Below are 17,454 nucleotides of genomic sequence, written 5' to 3'. Positions count from 1 at the left end.
CATTGTGGTGCTGTACCCTCTTCTCCAACGGCCGTGCCAAATCATCCGCGAAAGGAACTTGACGATATTTATGGGGTGTCCAGGTTATCCAATTCCATTGGCAAGGATGGCTCAGACCTTGCCAAGTGTCTCCTAATGCGATTTGTCGACATCTATGACGTCATGGTGGCTGAACCTAATGTTTTTTCATGATGCTGTGATATGTGGCATAGCGCCACTGACACTCAACTACTTCACGTCACATCAATTTCCACCAAGGAAATGCCCTTTTCTCAGACATCAGATTCTAAGATCTAGTCTTGGCATCGACGGCAACCACGTGGTTCATGTTTTTTTCTAGGAATTGTTTTGGCCCGTCTTCAGAAAATGAAAAGAGAGGGATTATCGTGGTTTCTTTTCACCTTGAAGCTATATATTGTGTGTTCAGCCTTCAATAGTGTATCAAAGGTCAGTTCTGGCACCCAAGACCGATATCAGTTCAAATTGATTTATATTAGATACGAGTCAGTGCTGCATCCAAAGACTCAAAATGTGCTCTTCTCGTCACTTGGATTACAACAAAAACTTATCAAAAAAAACACACCCATTTTTAGGCCCAAAACGGGTCTATTTGCCACTTTTTGATGTCATGTTGCGTCAAAAGATGTTTTTACATGCGTTTTTGATCTTAAAGTCTCAAGTTTTAGGTCCAAAAAGTTTGCCTTCAGTCATGAAGACATTACGAAAAAATATGCATGATTCAAACAATGATCATGATCAATCCGCATTATCCTTACAACCTACTCTATGTATTATTCAAAGATGTTTTTGTCCAATATGTTGATAGAACAGTCAAGGTAAAGACCTGTCAAGTGGCATATGTTTGACCAATTGAAAGCGACGCATGAAGGTTATGATATATTCATAAAAAACAATTGTTTTTAATTGCTTTTTCTTACCTTCACATTTTCTTGCGACTTTCTTTTTAATTTTTTGACAATTTCGGTTTGTTAACCCAGATTGTTTGCCACTTTTATGTTTATTTGTCCACTTCCTTGCCATTTTGCCTACCTTTATTTGCCATTTTTGGGGCTTATCAGACCTATTTATTTCCACAAACCTGAAGCCAGAATTTCATTGGTTCCTTGGAGGGGTCAAGCGGATCAGCGGTGAAGCAGATAGGGTGCGAAACGAGCACATCAGCTTTTGATAAACTTGGTGATAAATGCAGGGTTAGTAACTACCATAGGGGAACTACAAGAAGTGCTCAAATAATGGACTCGGACATCTATCCCCGGCCAGATGGGACTTGAGCAAAACATCTTGGCAAACCATGTGATCACATATTAGAATGATTTGTCACACGACCTGCACCACACATCCAGTTTGTTATTGTTCGAGAAATACTGATCTCTGTTATCTAGTTTCTTCCCCTTTCTTGTTGTTGTTTTACTTTATTGCTTAAATCTCGTTAAAGTACACAATGAACAGGTGTTTGAGAATGAAATATTTACAAACATAAACAAAACGATAGTTGATCACACACGATTCAGCGTCAACTAATTGCCACACGAACACGTCAATTGGAATCGTTTCAGAGGATCGAGATAATCGGCATTTTTATCCTCCAGGGGCCGCAGCACTCTCCTTCTTTCGTTCGCTTGCATCTATCTCCAGTTCCTTGGAAGCTTTCAGTTCTTCCAAACTCGGCGTAACCAAATCCAATTTCTGAAACAGAATAAAAAAAAACCATTCAAATTATGGACATGGCCATACAAACTTTTGATTGGTGGATTGATTGACGTCTCCCGTTACCTTGGCTCTCCGCCAATACCGATCCAGTTCATTCTGATTCCGTGCTCCTTTCATTCCACGCTCAATGTAGAAGGTCTGGAATTTGCGGTAATCCATCATTTGACATCCGTCGAATTCGCATAAATCTCCCAGTGAGGTTCGGTCCAAATAAGGATGAAGCCGATATCCCAATCTTTTTTCAATGTCCTCAAGGGACACTCTACGAAGAAAAGAAAAAGGACTAAACGATCGGTCATTCGTTACGACTAGAGGGCGGATTTGAACATTTTTCACATTACTTTATGTTTCAGTCTAAAAACACCTTTTCCGGAATATTTAAAAAAAATGCTTTATATCAATTTTGCATTGAAAAAGCACTAAATCACCAACATAACTTCTATGTTAGTTCAGCGAAATTTGATTGAACCCGTACTTCCCAAAAGTGGAAAATAGATATAAAAAATTGAAATTGAAAGCCAAATGATTTCATATTCTGTAAATCTTGCCGAATCTGCAGTAAAATAAGTTTGCCACAGAACAGTATTGGATAGCGTCTTCAAGAGTATGTTTTTTGAGTTGGATTTTTTTTGCATTGAATCATAAAGCAAGATGTGAAAAGGCAGTGAACCAGTGCAATATCCCATCAGTACAGTACAGGGGTAAATGTTATGTTAAAATTTAAAAAAATAAGTGATTTGTGCCACCTGCCCATATGAGAAGTACGACAGGCAAACAGATTGGAACCGTCTCAGATATTTTGCAACCTTCAACTAGCTTTTAATTTCTCACGGAATATTGAAATCAAGGTGCGCCTAATTATACTCAACCTTGCAGAACAAAAATCTATACCAAGAATTCAGTATTTTGATGAGCAACAACAAAACAATAAATCCCTACAATTATGATTCATTACTCTTACAATCATTACTAACATCCTAAAACAGGGAAACTTTTTCACCCTTTCCTTAACATATTTGGCAATTTCTCAACTTTTTATTACATGACTAACATTTACTTATCTAAAAAAATGAAATTTCATGGCTTGAAATATAGCTTTCAAATCCGCCCTCTACCTTGGACTATGTTTCAAGTCGTTTAAAAAAGACACAATCACAAAAAAACTTGTAGATGTCCAATGAAAAGGATTGCTGAGGAAACGGACATAAAAATCGGGACAATAAACCAGCACTTACCATCTAGAAATGTTTTTGTGCCATAAAGTGTTGTCCGAGGACGTACAAAATGTGCATATCAAAGCGACCAAAAATGGCTTCAAACGCCTTTTCGTGAAGTATTTCTGCGAATGTGCAAAAGAATGCGCAAGAAGAGGCCAATACCACAAATTGGATCATTACAGAAAGAAAAAGAATGTAGCACTTCTAGCAAATCCATCCTCTATGAAGAGATAGAAATCATGACGAATATTTGATAAAAAATTGAGATTTCAAAGTCCTCTTTGATTCAAGTAAGGAAGTTCTGGATACAAGTAAGCATATACGGTTTGTCCAAATGATGAGACAAAAGGTAATTTTTATGCATTATTCAAAAGAAACCTCAATTTGTCAATGACACAAAGAGTACAATTTTACGCTATTCCCAATTGCCACGTGAGTTACGGTACCATTTAAAGATTGCGTTTAATCACGAAATTGCCCCCCAATCTTCATCAAAAACTATCAAAAAACTACGATGAACTGTCAAAATGCAACTACTACTAATTCATATTACTCATAAAAATCCTGAGAAATCCTTCCTTCTCTTGAAGCCGACCTGAAGTCGACGTATTCTAGGAGCTTTGGAACATACCTGTAGTCGATCAGAGCTTTCTCTCTAGGAATGGGTTTGTTGGGAACAATGAAGGCGGCCAAAACAGGAGCGGGAACGTTGGCAGTCTTCGTTTGGTCGTTGGCTTTGGTTCCTAACACGACCTTGAATAGATGACTCGGAACAGCTACCTCATTCGTGCCAATCACCTACAATTCAAGGACCATCGTCCGCATCAATCGAAACAACTGGGCAAGGGGTTAACGAGGTACTAGTAATCGTTTAGTGAGTGAGAGGGCCCAATGGACTTGACACACTTTTAATAGTGGAGGACACTCAAGATCCAATGTTTGGAGGCTGTTGCTTGAGCGAGACAGAACCTAAAGACAGAGGCTCAGCAGGTAAGAGAATTGAGCACAAACCTTTGGTTCGCCCTTTTGCTCAACAGTACTTTTGACAGGAAGGATACTTATCTTCCTTGATCGCGGCGTATTGTCCCACGTTTATTGTTATTCCGAACCACGAGGACAAGTCGCAGAAGGTGAAGTACAACTAGCCTTTAAGACGTGATCTTGGACGAGATGCAGTAGATATCCGTTCAAAATCAGGGAAAACATTATTCTGCTTGAAATTCATGGACTCAAGTCACAAAAGGGGCCACAGCAATGAAGATGAATGAACTAAACATAGGTGTTAAGTGCAAGTACGATAGAAAATCATATGACGATGCCTCCGCAAAACTTTCATTCTTTGTAACGATATTATGAAGAACTTATGATATTCAAAATGAGCATGCATCCACTTTGTAACATCCCTAAAAGGAGATGGGTTGCGTTTCAATATGTATGTTCCATAAATGGAACTCATGCGTTATATCAAAAGATGAGAAAGGAGAGCGTGCATAACATACTGGTATAAACATACGGTGTCGAATCGATCGCATGTTAATGGTTTCATGAAGGTTACAAAAGTAAGGTGAGCCCACTTCACCTACAGGATCCCCTTCAATCATCAAACAGTGTGGTAAGAACTGCTGGGTGAAGAGTTTCGGGAAATGAAAATCTCCCATGTCCAATGGACAACAAATATTTGGGCGGGTCAAATTGAGAACTAGTATGTACGAGTACAACGTAATTGAACAGCCACGCATGGCCGAAGTGGTTACGACCGACAAAAAACATAAATAAAAAGACTAAGGGAATAAAGCCGTCGACACTTGCGTTTAAACAGTCCATTTTAGAACGCTTTAACCAAAGCGGATTAGGACAAAAAAAAAAGTCATCAATAATAAGTGATAACCCACAAGGAACCAACTGAGTTGTCACTAACACATGTTCAACATGACCAGTTAGTAAGGGAACAGACAAAAGTACCTAAGCCAATTAAGACAATTTTGATTGGAGATTGCTGACACAAAGTTATATTAATATGTTTTAATCAGCCATGTGAAGTAACGGAACTTCAAGGAAAAATGTAGTTCCCAGATTTTGGTCATTTTGAAGAGTTAGAATCTAAACAAACATCACCTTCAATTCGCACCAGGGCATAGGCTGAATTTGCCATTTATTTCAAGTGGTCGGCTTGTTGAAGCAAACTGTCCTCTCATACTGGGGCAAGTCAGAACTGGACCACAAGCGACATATTTTACTTCGAGATTTGTACCGTAGCTCACTTGATAGTTGAAAATTCAATTGGATCACCCAAATTGGCCGAGAGAATACTGACTCATGCAACAATTACCGGCTTCCCTCCCCCCCCTTCGATGTCATTGCAGCATTATAAAAACTGTTGCAACAAAGTAAGATTGAAATATCTCCGATTTCAATGCGATGTCGACGATATGTATATATAAAAAAAAAAACGAATGGCTACATGAGGAAAAAATAACATCGATCTTTCTTGAAGAAATCTGAATTTGTCTTTTTCTTTCCCATCATCGCTTCAAATTGTGTCCCCCCCCTAAGCCACCATGTGCTACAACGGGTGGAAAATCAGAGTGGATCCAAAGAAATGGCGAGTCCTTCCTTACCTCGTACTTCATGACTTTGTGCGGTTTCCTCTTCCAATTCTTTTGGTTGGAAGCCACTTGCTCCGTTCGCGGAGTTTCTTCCAGTTCAGCCTCTTTGGGGATCCATAAAGGCCGGAGATCACGTGCACATCGTCAAACACTTTGGTCAGATCACGGCAGTAGATCTCGAGTCGGTTCCAGAAATCGCCATTGTTGTCAATATCCTTCAATGATGATAAAGAGATGTATTTTAAGGCTATTCCTCAGAATCAGACCTGCGTCAAATTGTTTATTGTTTAAAACACTCAGACATCACATTGATGATAACAGAGTATTGTTAGTGGGGGGTAAGGGGAGACAGAATAGCAGATGGGACCCAAAAGGGTGCTAAGAATTTTGATCGGTATTCTAGGGTCAAAAATGTATTCTTAAACGTCCTCAATGTCCGAGCATGTCTGTGGGATATTGGCAATACTTTTGAAATGGAATTCAAAATGTGATTTTGGTATGACATGAATCAATTACAATTCCCATTACTTTCTTTTCAAACTTGTAATCATTTTGAAGGGGTGAAAATGCTTCGTTTTTCTTTCATCGACATCGGTCAAAAAACGCCATGGACCGTTTGGCTTGCTTGCCGCTGTTCGGACAAGCTTGGGCCGAAACGCATTTTTTAGCACTACCACGGCATAATTTACAACTCTTATAGTTTTGAATTAAAATATAAGTTCAAAGCACACGTTTCATTCAAAAAATTATCTATTGCTTGCTTGGCCAATTCTTGTGCTTCAAGTGCTTTAATCTCGTTCAATTGGCGGGCAGGCGGGGCTAATCAATGCGTTGAGTAGAGTTTTGCCCACTGAGATGGTACGAACCAGAGACGATCAGTTAGCTACGTTGATTTAATGACTCTGTACTTGAAATGCAGATATTGGGCTGGCGAGGGAGCAGTTTTTTATTCTTTTAAATGAAATAGGTGCCTAGGTGCATGTAGTTGTAGGTGTTGATCCAGTAACAGGTTTCAAGTCTGACTTGGACAAGTTTTAGAATAGAATTCCTGATCAACCTTATATTCAATGGTTAGCCAGATCAGTCAACTCTAATTCGTTGGTCGGTCAAGTAATATATCAAATTAAAGTTAAGTAAAATGGATAAGTTGCTTGTCTTGCACTGCGGCAAATTCCATTCCCAGTAACGGTGAGAAAGTCCGCAAAAACAATCAGGCCAGAATAGAGATAGAAATGGAGAAAAAAAAAGTCTCGACCCGAACTCGTCCCAGCAGGCGCAAGCAAGCCAAACGCCCCCTAGCCAAAAGGCAAGGAATTAGTAACCCTTGAAGGAGGCCAATCAAGGGTAAACCTGGACCAAATACAGGACACTACAGGGCACTAGTCTACAGAAAACTCACTCAAGGTGTAAGCAAGACTCCCTTGATTATCCGACGAGTGAAGTTTTGATGCTTCCACATGCGCCTAGGAGATTGAACCACCTACCACCATTACCCTTGGTAGGCGACATTTCTGCATGTGGGGAACACCGTTATCCCAAAATGCTCACGGCTTGAATTATTCATGATGTTGACCTGTGACAACTGGTCACGGAGATAAACCGTTAATCGCTAGTCGTCTATTTGGCCAAACTAGTGGCGATAAAATGTCAGAATGATATGTCAGAATGATATGACATTGTTATGACTTGTGTTCCTGCTCTCCCTCGCCTGTTCTCATGTACTCGCAATAATCCTGCCCCTCTATATATGAACCTTTTCTGAGGCTTGTTTTTTGAAGCTCGAACCTCGGAGTTAAGGGCTTGGACGTTAATTGGTATGAAAGTACACTCGCCAGGGTGATGAGGAAATGCTCATTCTGGGTAACGTCCAAGCCTTAACTCAGAGGTACGAGTGTTTGAAAAGCTCGCCTCTGGGCAAATAAATCAGTCGGTCAACACATTCAAAACCCTCATGACTTGACGGACATGATGGTATGGTAAACCTTCGTTGAGGCGCCATTTTTCAACCTTTGTTGGACAAAAACAGGATCACTGTTAGCAGGACAACTGAATAGATTTTTTACTCATGTATTTTGAACCGGAGAGTCAGTGATCATGAGTCAAAACATGTTACATAAGAGACAGACCAGAACATGCTCAAGGTAGTTACAAAACGTGACCTTGCCTATTCAATATCTACTTATTTCATGGCAGTAAATAAACAATTAACTTGAAACGAACTGACGAGTCCCGACCGCCTTCCAATGAAAACGCTTTAACGAACCATTTACCCAAAGCATTTGTAACACTCCTGTTCAATTTTAACGGAACAATTGACATTGTTGCCTATGAAAAAGTGGAAAAGAGCTTACACAATCATAAATCGGAAGCGGTCATGGTCAAATTTACTCTAAAACAGTCAGATATGTAGAGTCTTTTCTTCACTATTAACACTTCAAGGTGATGAACAAATTTTGCTGTCTTTGTTTTGGTGCCAATTGCGACCATCTGATGTTTGTTTCCTTGTGAACAAGAATTCGTACACAAAGGGGTATGCTTTTCCCCAGTGTGTTATTAGTCTAGGGCCGGCCATAACTTGCAAATAAATATGGTCTTTATTAACAGCATATTTGCATAAAAAATCACCCGAATTTGGACAGAAATTCCAGTAAAATGTGCAAATAAACTTGTCAAAACATAGGCCCCGAAACGTTCTAGAAGTCTGTAAAGGCTATTTTTGCCTATCAAATCAAGCAAATATAGTCAATGAAAAGGAAAATTCTATCATAACAGCTCTCAGCACAATAACTTGAACCTACCATACCTGGGGTAGAAGAGGCTAGCTGTGGTGTCATATTAATTGAGCATCTGCTCTCTAATTTCCGAATCCTGGTTTGTTCCCTGGTTGTCAAAGTTCAAGCTACTTTGTAGTATTTAAATTACAGCATAAGTTGTTGCTTTGACAGCTTAAATGGGCAAACCTGCAATCATTCCCGATTGTGAGGTAGTAATTATTGTTGGCTTTGACGATGAAACGGGAATATCCCTCAATTGGGTCACCCATATTCACTTGGCAGACCAAGCAAGAGAGCTAATATCTGACTTTTTAACAAATGAACCTGGGGAGAAGATTCTTGGATTGTTCATGCTGCCTTTCAGACCAATCAGCTAGACTAGCATCTTGTACCTTTATCTTTGATATTGCATGATAAAATGATACCTGAGTTCTACAACAGCATGTTGATAATGTCACAGTGAAACTGTTACACAACAAGCTTGTGATTAAATTTAAGTTTCAAAACATGTTAGAGGCAAGATTACATTGTTTTAAGTTTCTTAAAAATGATAGCAGCCTATTTTTTCCAAATTAACCACCCATCTCATGGCCATTTACTGTATCCCATGGAAATATGTGTCTGAATTTTGAAGGGGAAGTACGGTATTTTGTACAAATAAACTACGTCCCTACCTTTCGTATAGTATATCTCAAAAAACTACAATGAAAAAAAAACCTTATTCAAAATGGATGGATGGAATATATGTACGTGCAGGCAGTTGTTAATATATCTTTAACCTATTTTGAACTTTCATGTCAAACTTTTTTTGAAAAAACAATGAGGAAAAATTCGCAATTTCCTCCCAAAAAATTGCCGAAATGTAGATGATTTTATGCTGAAGTGGCTGAAATTTCATAATAAATAGCAGAAAAATGTCAAATATTGCTGATAAAACTGCTAAATTTGCAGATACAATAAATTTGCAGAAATTTCTGGGATATGCAAGTTCCACACTCATGCTTAGGGAACCCTCGATATGTGGTCAAAGTTACGTAGCAATTACTCCTAGTCAACTACATAAGCTTCTGACGAGAGAACTTTGAACCGAACCATTTCAACACAAAAATGAGAAAAATACATTGCCTTTAGTTGAGAAAAGAAGCTAAGTTTCTCACTTCATTACTACAGTATATTTTGGAAGGTGGCTTAGAGTTGCTCTGACCAAGAACAGACCAATTTGACGGAAAGTCCGTACCATACATTCCCAGTCCATATTGCTAGAAGTTCGTGTGCAAACGTACACACACTCACACTTTGTGTTGCATTTAAAACCACTTGATGATGACGCTCAGGTCTTTGTTCACACGTAATTAGGAAGCTTCCGACACATCTAGGATAGCTCTAGGTGGATTAGTTTTTTTTAATCTTAATTTCATAACGTATGACAGCATCATCTCTAACTTTCTGAGGAGCTGAAATGAAAAAAAAGTGTTGCTAAGAAATACGGAAAAATGGATTTCAGACATAAGATTGCCGAGTTTTACCACTTTACAAACGTAACATCGTCTGTCCCCACTACTAATGCTGGTGAGAATCTTTTAACGGAATTTCGAGAAATTGTTCGAACTCAGGTCTTTTATCAGGAACTTGAAATAATATATTTTCATTCGATTGCTTCCCAGAACGGGCCTAAGTTCGTCGTGAAATGGCCATGTACGAAGCCAGTCCATGAAAGGTGATTGTATTAGTTTAATTTAGTATGCAAAATCGAAATAGGTATTTGGGTTGGCAGTTCCTTCATGTTCTTGACATGATCGATTACTACTCAATCTCGTCATTTCATAACATTTTTGTGTCAGAAATTTTTCATATTTTGTTTCGATAATTTATCTTGAAGACAATTGAAAAAATCGCATTTAGACCAAATAATCTCGGATTCTGATTGAGCAAAAAAAATCGGATTTGATCTGATTGGAAAAAAATCGGATTCGGATTACAAAAATAAATTCACTTCGGATCGGATTCGGAGCTCTGGCCGATCCGATGCACAACTCTAGTTGAGAGTTAGATGCAGCAATAGAGTTAGCATAGTGACACTATCTCTGGAATGAAACGTCTGATATTGAAAACCTTTACCCCCCCTCAATTGAAGATGCTTATCGAACTTTCGTGAAATTCAATGTGTTTGGCATATTGTCAATCGGTCATTTGTCCTTGCTCATACCCCTTAATTCATTTAGCGACAAAGTAGAGACAACTGCCGCCCAAGGACCGGTGCATGATTCTTTTAAAGCTCCCCGCCAAATTGATCAAGTCAGCTGACAAAATTGACCTTGCTTTCAAAGCAGCAGGGAGGCGAAAGTGGCATATTTAATACCAGCTTCTTCGTTTTGCAGCCCATTAAGATTATTTAGATACACGAGTACGTGAGTGGTGAGAAGCACATTTGTCATCAAACCTTTTATCTTTCCACAAGAAAAAAAAACGCATTCAGTTTCCCTTGAGAATAAAGTGTCTTGAACGAATAAGGATGCACACATAAAAGTCATTTGCTTTTCGGGTACTTTAGTGTGTACAAGTGGTTCAAATTACATTTGTTTCAGTAGTTGCGATACTGAGAAAAAAGTTGGCGATTCTGCGTAAATGTAAGCTTAATCTGTTGTAAAATGTTATTCAATATATCACCCTCAAAATTTATGAATAAATTGAGAACTGAAAAAAAAATCCCATTATGGGTCAGTGGTATTGAGTTTCACAACTCCTCACAACGTTAGAGTTTCGTTATTCCGGTGCTTGTATTCAGACATAAATTTAAATCAATACCTACAAACTTCGGCTTCAACCTCCTATCCGACATATTTCGATGAGCAAACAAACTTACTGAAGAGGGAAACTCACGTCGTTCTTAGACGGGTGTTTGTTACGAGTACGTTTAAAAGTTGATTACGAGTGGGTTGTGTAAAATATTAGTCCAGGGGCGAGTCCGAGTGCAATCGAGTCTTTTACTCGGTTTTAGAGAAACTTGTCTTTTAGAGAAGGTTCGAGTCCAGACTTGCCAAGGATAAATTATTCATCTTTTCTTAGAATTTCGCAAGGCGAGTCATTTTGCTTGAGATGACTCAAGTAAAAGACCGGCAAATATCATTCGGCATTGCATTCATGTGCTTAATGAGTGGGGTTTGCAAAATCACACTTAAAACCATAATGTTGTAAAGCAAGCGAGAAGTCTCACAGCGATTTTTTCATTTTGTATTACATTATTACACTCTTATCTCTCTTTTTCCCCACCGCGCGTTTGGCTTAATACGATCAAATTGCTGACCATTTTGTGGCAAAACCAAATGGCAGCGCTGGTGATCCTTTTCGCCCAGACACTTCCACAACCTGCCAAACTACAAAAAGTGTTCATCCACATCATAAGATACATACAACTATTGAAGGTGAATCCTCATTCTTATTTCTGAGGCAAATCAACTATCCAGTCTCTGAGTCATTCCCATTCATTTGTACGAGGTGCTTGTAAGACCAACTTGCATTCGCTTACTTTCTTTTTTATATATATATTTGTTTAAGTAGCTTAGGCTGCTCCACTTGATTGATGTCGCGGCCTTTTTTGAGGAGTTTTGGATCAATCCATTTTCTGCTGCGGCTTGCCACCATCGTTTGGCTATTGTCATGTTTTGATTAATTTTATTGAAGCCAAAGCATGTTGGTCTGATTTAGCATTTTAGGAAATTGAGATCAAATAACTTGTGGACATCACCTACTTTTGCAATTAGTACGAATCTTAAGAGACTGATATTACGGATAACGGATAGGGCGTGTAGGCATGGCTTTTACATCATGGATCTCCTTGACGTTCTCCCTGGCCTTGAAGAGGTCGAAACACCTTCATGCTGAACTTTGCTTGGATGGCGTCAACATACTTGAGCGAATTGTAGCTCGTTTCATCATAGTCAGCGGTACCAGATATTCTAACTTCACAGTTAAAAGTGTTTAGATTAAAGCCAATGGATTTTGATTTTGAATGCACCTCGTACTTATTTCCAGACGGTCAATGGCATGTTCGATTTAAACTTAAATCTCCTGGCATTTTGAATATAATTCCTCCCACTCAATTCATTGCACACTCACTGATATCTTCGGCCTATCTCATTGATTTATGCAACTGGGAGCAACTTCACGTGTTGAGTAATCCCACCCCGGGCGCCCTCTCTCGGCCATTTCTCGCCCTCGCCTCCTCTGACTTGAATCCACTCCCCAAGCTAAGAGAGATGCTTATTTAGTAGTAGTGCCTTATCCTGGCCTTTGGCTTGCAGTGCACGGAGTGGCCATTGCACGGATTGTTCGTTATCCTTCGTGACTGGACGATAACGATCAATCACAAAAAAAAAAAAGGGCATCGATTTGAATTGAACCGGACTTGCTGATGGTGCAAGCCTCATGCTACTGTTTCCAGGCGTGAGCCGCTGTTCAAGCAGCTGGCTGGCCCTGCTGAGCAAGGCACCTGCCACCTACCGCCACTCATCCAAGACATCATCATTCTTGTCATCATCATCAGCATTTGCGTTCAGACCCTCCCTCTGCTCGTACTGGCCATATTCAACCCGGGCTCAGCACAAGACTTGGACGGGTCAGAGGAGTCTCTTCTCATCTAGTCCCATCTCGTTCATTTCAGTCAGATCCTCTTCCTCCTCGAGCTCATTGAAGCGCAATCAGGTGGCTCCATCCGAGGCCATGGCTCCTGTGGAAGGAACTGGGGTCAAGGCCAAAGTGGAGGGTCTGATTAAAGGCCATACGGTTATGGTCTTCTCCAAGACCACTTGCCCTTTCTGCGATCAAATCAAGGACCTGTTCAAGCAACGGGAGATTCAGGCCGAATACCTGGAGCTGGACACGCTGGGCCAAGAAGGGACCGACATACAAGAGGCTCTTCTGGAGATCTCCGGACAGAAAACTGTGCCCAATGTGTTCATAAACGGCAAACATTTTGGTGAGTGATGAACAACGAAACGTGATGGTGGGCAGGTATTGAGATACCTTCCCTGTTCGCTAGAATAATTGTTTGGCCAGTCCAAATAGAGTCCAACATCTATCTATGGCCTCTCTGTCGAGTGTTAATTCCACGACTAGACTGCTTTTCAAGAGAGGATTTCCTTTTCTTTTCATCTCTCTCCTCAACCTGTACTTCACTGAAGAGGCAAAAATTGAAGCTTACTTTTGTCACGAAATGGTAGTAGGGTTTGTGGTCAACTGACCTGACATTTAGATATCCGAAATCGATATCAGGAAGGTAGTAGCCCTTAGTAGATGCCACAAGCAAGCAAATATTTGGATAGAGTCGTTGTCGAGATGTCGGCGAGAAGTGACATCATTTGTTCAGGCACCGTTATCGACCTATGTAAGCGACTTATCAGTTTCAACGTTCAAACTAGACACTTACAGACCAAACACAGAGCTAAAAAGGACGGTAAATAAGCTTCTGAATTGGGAACGGAGGAAAACCCGACTGCCATTTGTCTGAATACAAATCCTAGGTGGTTTTTTGTTGATTCGTTTCAGGTGGCTGCAGTGATGCCTTGAGCGCGGATTCCTCCGGACAGCTCAAGGGCCGGATTCGAGCTGGATTCCATGACTATCAGTTCGACACGATAGTGATTGGCGGCGGATCTGGAGGGCTAGTGGCCTCCAAAGAGTGTTCTCGTCTTGGCCAAAAGGTGGCAGTGTTCGACTTTGTTCAACCCACTCCCCTGGGCTCCACCTGGGGCTTGGGGGGTACGTGTGTGAACGTGGGCTGCATTCCCAAGAAGCTCATGCATCAAGCCGCTCTCCTGGGAGGCAATGTTCAAGACGCTCAGATGTTTGGTTGGAGCCTGTCCGGCGATAGCAAACCCTCCCTGGATTGGCCCAAGATGGTGGAGGCCATCCAGAGCCACATTGGATCCCTCAACTGGGGCTACAAGGTGGCCCTCCGGGACAAGAAGGTCAAGTACTTGAACGAGTATGCTCGCTTTGTGGACGCCCACACCATCAAGGGCGTCAACAAGAAGGGCAAAGAAACCGAATACACTGCTCAAAACTTTGTCTTGGCCATGGGCGGACGGCCCAAGTATCCGGACATTCCTGGCGCCAAGGAGCTGGGAATCACCTCTGATGATCTGTTTTCTCTGCCCTATAACCCGGGTAAGACGCTCTGCGTGGGCGCCAGTTACATCTCGCTGGAGTGCGCAGGGTTTTTGAAAGGGGCCGGTCTGGACACGACCGTGATGGTACGGTCCATTCTGTTGCGAGGCTTCGACCAGCAAATGGCCAACAAGATCGGCGACTACATGGAGGAAGAGGGTGTCAACTTCATCCGAGAGTGCGTCCCATACAAGATGGAACGGGTAGAGGAAGGTCAACCCGGCAAGATCAAGGTGTACGCCAAATACAACGATGGCACGGAGTTCACGGATGTGTTCAACACGGTCCTGTTTGCCATCGGTCGGGATCCGTGCACTTCAGGCTTGGGCTTGGAGGAGGTTGGCGTGAAATTGGCCAAGAATGGGAAAATCATTCACGACGAAGCCGAAAGAACGTCCGTGTCCAATATCTATGCCATTGGAGACGTTCTCCAGGACAAGGCCGAGCTGACCCCACTGGCCATCAAGCAGGGTATGCTTCTGGCTCGCCGTATCACATTGGGTGACAAGTTGCTCACACATTACGAGAACATCCCCACCACAGTGTTCACGCCCCTCGAGTATGGGTGTGTCGGCCTCTCCGAGGAAGACGCCGAGGCCAAGTATGGCCGAGACGATATTGAGGTGTTCCATAAGAACTTCTGGCCCTTGGAATGGACCCTGGCCAAGCGCTCGGAAGCGGCTTGCTATCTCAAATTGGTGTGCCGACCCTCTGAGGACATGAAAGTGGTGGGTTTCCACTATCTTGGCCCCAATGCGGGTGAGATCACGCAAGGCTACGCCGGCATGATGGTCATGGGCGCAAAGAAGGCCGACTTTGACCGAATGGTCGGCATCCACCCCACCAACGCGGAATGGTTTATCAGCATGGATATCACCAAAAGCTCCGGAGTCTCGCCCACTGCAGCGGGATGCTGAGGTTAAAGTGAGCTACCCATTTCAAGCCACGCAAAGAGAGCCCTCATGACCTCTCTTCTGGCCTTTGAAAGTGGTAGCAGAAGCAGTTAGTGCTCGCCCACTAACTAACCTCCGTTTTATGGCGCTCCAAAGTCTTTCGTTATGACGCTTAAATTCGCAAGCCAGTTTCCACATTGGTGAATTTGAACTGATGAGAAGAGCTGGAGCCAGCCATGTTCTAATCCATCCCTGATCGGTGCCTCTTTGAACCTTTTTTTGATATGTAACCCGCAAAATCATACGAAATCCCTTTCTAGACTTAGACTTATTCTTCGTACAACGTAAAGTACAGTATGTCGCTGACAATAAAAGCTTCTAGTGTTCGTTCATCCCGACCAACTAGATAACCTTCTTCAGATCCACCTACCTGTGGCACAATATTCGAGAGCAAGAACGTCTCGTCCATGGATTGTTGGCAATGTTTATTGTTTCCCGCCGGTGCCATGTGACCTCGGCTCCATCCCGAGTTCCAAAAGTCGTCGTTATTGGCCTGGATCAACTGGGCCAGAGCCGGGTCGGGTTTGAACTTGGACCTCTTCCGATCCGCCACCTGGGAGAACGAGCAATGAAATGAGCACGAGATTCTAAATGTTGGTTGAGAGGTTATTCCTTAGTCACACCGATCCATTCACTTTGTCGCGGGAAATGTGTTCGGCCACCCAAATGGGAACTTTCCGAGAACCATCGTATTCGAGACAGTGGTTGCTGTAGCATAATGGCGCTGCATTGAGTCTCATGGGAGAACCATACTTCAATACTTGAGCATTCAGCCGAGTTTCTGGAACAAGCAAGGAATAAGGAAGTTGAATATATTTACATCGCTTTTTGGCGCTGTGTAGTGTTATGATTGTGTTAATGTCACAATTTGGATGGTTCGGTACATTTGTTTTGGAACAAACCAGTGTCATCTAACTCCACCTTTGTAAGTGGGGGTGGTCTTTTTTGTGATTCAATCGATTTTGGGTCAACGGGTCTGATTCACGCCCAGAAATGTGGAAACCCGTCTAACCCTAAGGCCTTATTGTTAATAGTTCCCAATCCCAATTTTGGGTTACCTTTGGGAACAATGATATTGGTCTCAATAAGCGAGCGTCGTTTCCACTCGTATCCCAGTGCGGCTCCCGCCCCCAAAACACACCCATATCGCGTTAAACCGGCCCACATGCCTGGCATTGTAGACATGGTTTAGACACCTTTCAAACTCTCGACTTTCGTCTGTTTCAGGACCGCCAATTTGACATCATGATGTTCTTTCCGTACACAAGCCCTGCTCATTTTTTTGGGTGCAAGTAAAGACACTTTAGTTCTACTGTGGTGGCCTTAGGTTCAAGTAAGTTTTGAACTATTTTGGCCATTTGGGGACAAACGGCAAGAGTTTTGGGCAATTGAAAAATTTTTGTCGCGTTTAGGATGACATTTTGGAGAACTGTATTCGAAATGACATTTCCCAGCACATGAGTCAATCCGAAACAACATATCATTAAATTATGTGTTCGTAATCTGACTTATGTAAGTTCCTTCACTTTGACCATCTCTTCCTCAGAATACATGTACTTGTTGGTACTATCAAGGTACTATATCATATATTTTACACATATTCATTCCCACACAATGACATTGATTTTATAAACCATTCATTTGATTTTTCCTCGACCATGATTTAAAGCTACTTCAAAACTTGAAACTGAACCTAATTGAAGGCATGAGTCAGCCTTGAAATCAAAACTTTCGCTGTTTCAGAAGTACGAACATCAACCAATGTAACTCAAGCGTTAAAACCACCAAAGTACTTGAATAATCGATCCGTCAAATGGCGGTTGGTACTCATGACTTTGTCTGTCAGCAACAAGATTTGTTTGCCTTGTAAAGCTAGTGAGTGACCAGCAGTAAGAGTACTCAGCACGTAGGAGCAAAATTTCTGCGCTAGTTAATGGAAAAGAGCAAAAATCCAGATCTCTTCTTTCTCTTTCTTTTTTTTTGTTGAACTTTTAAATCCTGTTTTCTT

At 41.6% G+C, this 17,454-nt stretch overlaps 2 protein-coding genes across 4 annotated transcripts; one reads left to right on the top strand and one right to left on the bottom strand.

The window, feature by feature from the left end:
• Positions 1 to 1,475: 1,475 nt before the first annotated feature.
• LOC131881502 (nuclease EXOG, mitochondrial-like) lies at positions 1,476 to 16,709 on the bottom strand. Its single transcript, XM_059228385.1, is given in 8 exon segments — positions 1,476 to 1,707; positions 1,795 to 1,993; positions 3,580 to 3,746; positions 5,567 to 5,679; positions 5,682 to 5,769; positions 15,817 to 15,999; positions 16,070 to 16,227; positions 16,505 to 16,709. Coding segments are annotated over 8 exon segments (1,143 nt in total). The 5' UTR covers positions 16,632 to 16,709; the 3' UTR covers positions 1,476 to 1,599.
• Positions 3,869 to 15,778, top strand: LOC131881501 (thioredoxin reductase 1, cytoplasmic-like). Of its 3 annotated transcripts, none has more exons than XM_059228383.1 (3): positions 3,869 to 3,938; positions 12,989 to 13,303; positions 13,873 to 15,778. In XM_059228383.1, exons 1-3 carry the CDS (start codon positions 3,884 to 3,886, stop codon positions 15,408 to 15,410), a joined length of 1,908 nt encoding a protein of 635 aa, XP_059084366.1. In that variant the 5' UTR covers positions 3,869 to 3,883; the 3' UTR covers positions 15,411 to 15,778. The 3 variants fall into 3 exon arrangements, with proteins under 3 accessions (XP_059084366.1, XP_059084367.1, XP_059084365.1); XM_059228384.1 differs by lacking the exon at positions 3,869 to 3,938 and adding an exon at positions 11,634 to 11,750; XM_059228382.1 differs by lacking the exon at positions 3,869 to 3,938 and having other exon boundaries at positions 12,584 to 13,303.
• Positions 16,710 to 17,454: the final 745 nt, after the last annotated feature.

The sequence above is a fragment of the Tigriopus californicus genome, chromosome 6, assembly GCF_007210705.1.
Source record: "Tigriopus californicus strain San Diego chromosome 6, Tcal_SD_v2.1, whole genome shotgun sequence".
NCBI lineage: Eukaryota > Metazoa > Arthropoda > Copepoda > Harpacticoida > Harpacticidae > Tigriopus > Tigriopus californicus.
This window is presented reverse-complemented; position numbering and strand designations above follow the sequence as displayed.